This window comes from Alosa pseudoharengus, unplaced genomic scaffold (assembly GCF_046254945.1).
Source record: "Alosa pseudoharengus isolate Yale_2024_CS ecotype anadromous, Long Island Sound unplaced genomic scaffold, YU_APseudo_1.1 YU_APseudo_1.1_scf_6, whole genome shotgun sequence".
Classification (NCBI taxonomy): domain Eukaryota; kingdom Metazoa; phylum Chordata; class Actinopteri; order Clupeiformes; family Clupeidae; genus Alosa; species Alosa pseudoharengus.
The window spans coordinates 5,082,872-5,087,871 of NW_027468848.1; the positions used below are offsets into that span (position 1 = coordinate 5,082,872).

The 5,000-nt window shown below is 46.0% G+C and overlaps 1 protein-coding gene across 1 annotated transcript in view; it reads right to left on the reverse strand.

Moving 5' to 3' along the window:
• The window catches only part of cntrl (centriolin), a 54,966-nt gene that overhangs the window by 48,033 nt on the left and 1,933 nt on the right, over window positions 1-5,000 (reverse strand). Inside the window, exon 2 of the mRNA XM_076270898.1 lies at window positions 409-562. Within this exon, the coding sequence (XP_076127013.1) occupies window positions 409-514 (106 nt within the window). The 5' untranslated portion in view covers window positions 515-562. The remainder of the gene's footprint in view (window positions 1-408; window positions 563-5,000) is intronic.

Here is a 5,000-nt window from a genome sequence, read left to right on the forward strand (position 1 = left end):
CCACACATCAGCAGCCTTTTAACGTTAACTGTGTTAATCACTAACATCTTAAAGTGACAGGCACTCAATTAGATCTAAGTTTATACACTACCAAGACGATCTTAATACCCCGCCCCGCCCCCCCCCTCACTAACCAGCATCAGACTACCTCACTGCTAAACCTACCTCACAATCAGCACTCTCAGCACTCACACAACCGATCTCTCTCATCACTAGAGAGCCAATCAGAGCTCTCTCACCGTCAGTGATCACCAATCAGCACTCTCAGCACTCAAACAACTGATCTCTCTCATCACCAGAGAGCCAATCAGAGAGCTCCCTCCCTCACCGTCGGTGATCACCAATCAGCACTCACACAACTGATCTCTCTCATCACCAGAGAGCCAATCAGAGAGCTCCCTCCCTCACCGTCGGTGAGCTGCTGCTCCAGGTCCTGGATGTCCTGGGTCTCCTGGGCGATGCGGGTGATCATGTAGTCCAGTCTGGCCTCCAGCTCCGCATGACGCTGGCTCATGATGTCCAGCAACTGCTTCTGACGAGACACCTGGGCCTTCAGATGATCCTACACACACACACACACACACACACACACAATATATATAACACCTGGGCCTTCAGATGACCCTACACACACACACACACACACAAAATATAGAACACTTGGGCCTTCATATGATCCTACACACACACACACACACATACACACAAAATATAACACCTGGGCCTTCAGATGATCCTACACACACACACACACACACACACACACACAAAATATAACACCTGGGCTTTCAGATGATCCTACACACACACACACACACACACACAAAATATAACACCTGGGCCTTCAGATGATCCTACACACACACACACACACACACACAAAATATAACACCTGGGCCCTCAGATGATCCTACACACACACACACACAAACACACACACACACACAAAATATAACACCTGGGCCTTCAGATGATCCTACACACACACACGCACACACAGATGATCCTACACACACACACACACAAAATATAAAACTTGGCCCTTCAGATGATCCATGATCCTACACACACACACGCACACACAGATGATCCTACACACACACACACACACACACAAAATTAAACACCTGGGCCTTCAGATGATCCTACACACACACACACACACATACACAGACACACACACACACACACACACACACACGCACACACACAATATAACACCTGTGCTTTCAGATGATCCTACACACACACACACACACAAAATATAACACCTGGGCCAGACACAACACACAAAATGTTCCAATACTTGTCAAATGACACGACCCCCTTAACATGAAGAACGTTCCAGAAGTTCTGCGTTCTGTAAGCCTCTTAAACTGTCCTGTCCAGCATAGTGCATCTTCTCAATGCTGAAGAGCCAATTATTTACATGAACATGAACATGAACACAGAATATCCAAAGCAAATCTGTAGGGCAGCATTTCCCCCCAACCCACAAGGTATTTTGACCTTACTTGACTACTATTGCTATATACTAGCCTGGATGGTATTTTGACCTTACTTGACTACTATTGCTGTATACTAGCCTGGATGCCAGCCGAACGTAGCCCCGCCCACAACATTTCAGATCGGAAAGTTCGGTCTGGACTTTTTCTGTTGGGGAGCAACTATGCTCGAACCAGAGCTGTTTGGACCAATCAAATTGGGCTTTACGATGATGGACAGATGAGCAACAGTGCCTCGTCTATCACTTCATCTGAGCACGCTTACGTTGAATATGTTTGCAACAAAAACGCCGTGGCTAGAAGCTAGACAGACGGCTTCTGAGACCCCATATGTAAAAGTGCATATTATTTCCATGAGGTTTTATCACTGAAATATGCATATTATTTCCATGAGGTTTTATCACTGAAAATGCATATTATTTCCATGAGGTTTTATCACTGAAAACGATTATTTCTGAAAACTTTGGTGGGAAAGCTCCAGTTTCATGTTCATCAAGGGAAAACAGCATGTTTGCATTGTGACATGTTGTTCCCTCGTTTGTTTGAAATCTCTGATTGGCCACCTGTTTGCTCGAGGGGTTTGCGACACCCTTCCCCAACTGTTTATAACATGTTTGTAGCATTGGTGTGAACAGAATTATTTTTAAAAACGAAGGAGGGGAAATATCCGTTTTTCTATCTTTTAAAAAAGACCAGAACACAATGTTAAGGCATTTGTGAAGAAGAAGGATGGTTTGTGTGTTCTTCCTACAGCTCACGGTAAGCTATTTCATTGCTCTGATTGGTTAAGGTCTATCCAATTGAGTGCAGAGGTACCCCCCCCCACACCCCATCGGTTGAAACACGCCCCATAATTATGTCCCAATGGAGCAATATCAAACTTATATTCTGACTAGAATCTGAGTATTACAACGTCAGGCTAGCTATATACACCATCTGTTCATCTTTCATTGGACCAGCTGATGCTTATTGTAGGACATACCCTACATGACTGTGAATCTAGTTCTCTCATGTTTGCATTTACATATTCATTTTGCAGACAGTTGTCCAAAGTGACTTACTGTCAACCCACAACTACCACAGGCTACTGCACGCTACCCCAGCTCCTTAGCCACTACACTACCACAGGCTACTGCATGCTAGCCCAGCTCCTTAGCCACTACACTACCACAGGCTACTGCATGCTAGCCCAGCTCCTTAGCCACTACACTACTACAGGCTACTGCACGCTAGCCCAGCTCCTTAGCCACTACACTACCACAGGCTACTGCATGCTAGCCCAGCTCCTCAACCACTACATTACCACAGGCACGCTAGCCCAGCTCCTTAGCCACGACACTACCACAGGCTACTGCACGCTAGCCCAGTTCCTTAGCCACTACGCTACCACGCCACCATACATACTGAACCCACAGCATGCTATCCCAGTTCCTTAGCCACTACATTACCACAGGCACGCTAGCCCAGCTCCTTATCCACTACACTACCACCGCCCCTCATGTTGTACTTTAAGCTCAATACATGACGTGTCCCAAGCCCAGCTAACCTGCACACCTGTGCACCTGAAGCATGGTATTCTTCTAAGACAGTTCTCTCTAGAGCACAAGCTCAACCAATCAGTGGCCAGGTCCAATAGAATTGTTTTACACTAGTTATTTCACTTATAAAAGTGGAAGAGTTTAAAAAGTGACCAGCCACCAGAACGCTGGCAGTGAGATTTAGCCTGTTTAGCTGATACAGCACTGGCTGACCACAGCAACTAGTAAACCATTATCACACGGGCTGGTTCCAGCTGCATTTTCACTGGCAAACATGAAGTTCATCACTTAATACAGCTGTTAGTGTGACTTTACTCTATGCAACAGTGGATGGTTAAGTTAGTTAACAATTAAGATATGTGATGCCGTGTAAAATTATGTGTGTTCATTTAGGCTCTCGCTGTAAAACAGTCAAAAGAAATGTCTTCGCCACAGAACACAGCTGCATTTTAAATATCAACCTGAAAAACAGTAGGCTACTGTATGGCGCCTCTTGTGAAATCTGTGCTCACGGTCACGCAGGAGCAGAGGAGGCATCATAAGCATTCCTCACTTATGGCCTAATATCTCAGGCTGCGTTCCTCAGTTATAATATCTCAGTGTTCCACAGTTATAATATCTCAGGCTGCGTTCCTCAGTTATAATATCTCAGTGTTCCACAGTTATAATATCTCAGTGTTCCACAGTTATAATATCTCAGTGTTCCACAGTTATAATATCTCAGTGTTCCACAGTTATAATATCTCAGTGTTCCTCAGTTATAATATCTCAGGCCGTGTTCCTCTTTCACACACACGCCTCAAGCAAACTTCTGCTTTTTCTCCATTCTGCTGTGTCATCCGGGCAGAGCACACACACACACACACACACACACACACAACATAAAGAAACACGCACACCCTGCCTTGAAACCATCACACTCTTCATACATTCTACTTCCGATGTTCATCAAGCAATTCAAATCTCTGCACTTCCCTCCATCCCAACTGCCAAACTAACAGCAACACATTCTTTCTGGGTGAGAGGACTTGTTACGCAGGACACAGTCTATATTTAAACCCTGGACAAGATTTTCTCCCAAAGTCAAATGAAAGCCAGGAGATAAGTCAAGTTTACAGCATATCTATCACAGAGTAATGCATACCTGTCGTGCATGAAGTTTCTGGAGCTGATGCTATTATAGGTCAGTTATCTTAACTCCATCTTAAGCACCCAAACATCTGGCCACACTGGCGATGAGCAGCATAAGCAGTCCCGATGTTAAAGCAGCAAGCCCTGGACTTTGGGGACTCTGCTTTTAGCTAATATTATGTGCCTGTCTGATATCAGATTTAAAGTTTGACAGAGAGGAAACAGCATACAGACATGCCCCCTGCACTCACAGACATGCCCCTTTTAAACACACACACTCACACACACACACACACACACACACACTGTGTGGGTACTCACTGCCTCCCAGCAGGGGAGAGAGTGTGTGCATCAGCACTCGTCCTCCTCACACAGCCTCTCTGTGTCTGTCCATCCGCCCGAGAGCCCTCGGCTGTGTGTGTTTCCTGCAGTGCGGACGCCACTCTCTAAACTACAGCACTAACTTCCCCCCGGGGCACACACACACACATTCTTCCCCACCACCCCTCACTTCACTTCACTTCTCTCTCCTTCTATATCCTGGCCTCTTCCCTCTCTTCTCTCTCTCTCTCACTCCTTCTTTCTTTCTCTCTTTCCTCTCTCTCTTCTCCCACTCGCCCCCCTGTTCCTCTCCCTCTTTGAATCAACACAGGAGAACTTCTCCTCCACCAATCACAGAGCTGTTCTATTGATGTCACTCCAGTGCTATGTGGGAGAGGGGCGGAGTTTCAGGCGTTCCCTTGCTCCCCAGAGAGGCGGGCTCCCAGCTCTTAAAGAGACAGCGCTGTTTTCACAACCTGTTGCTGCCAGACTCACTAAACTAATT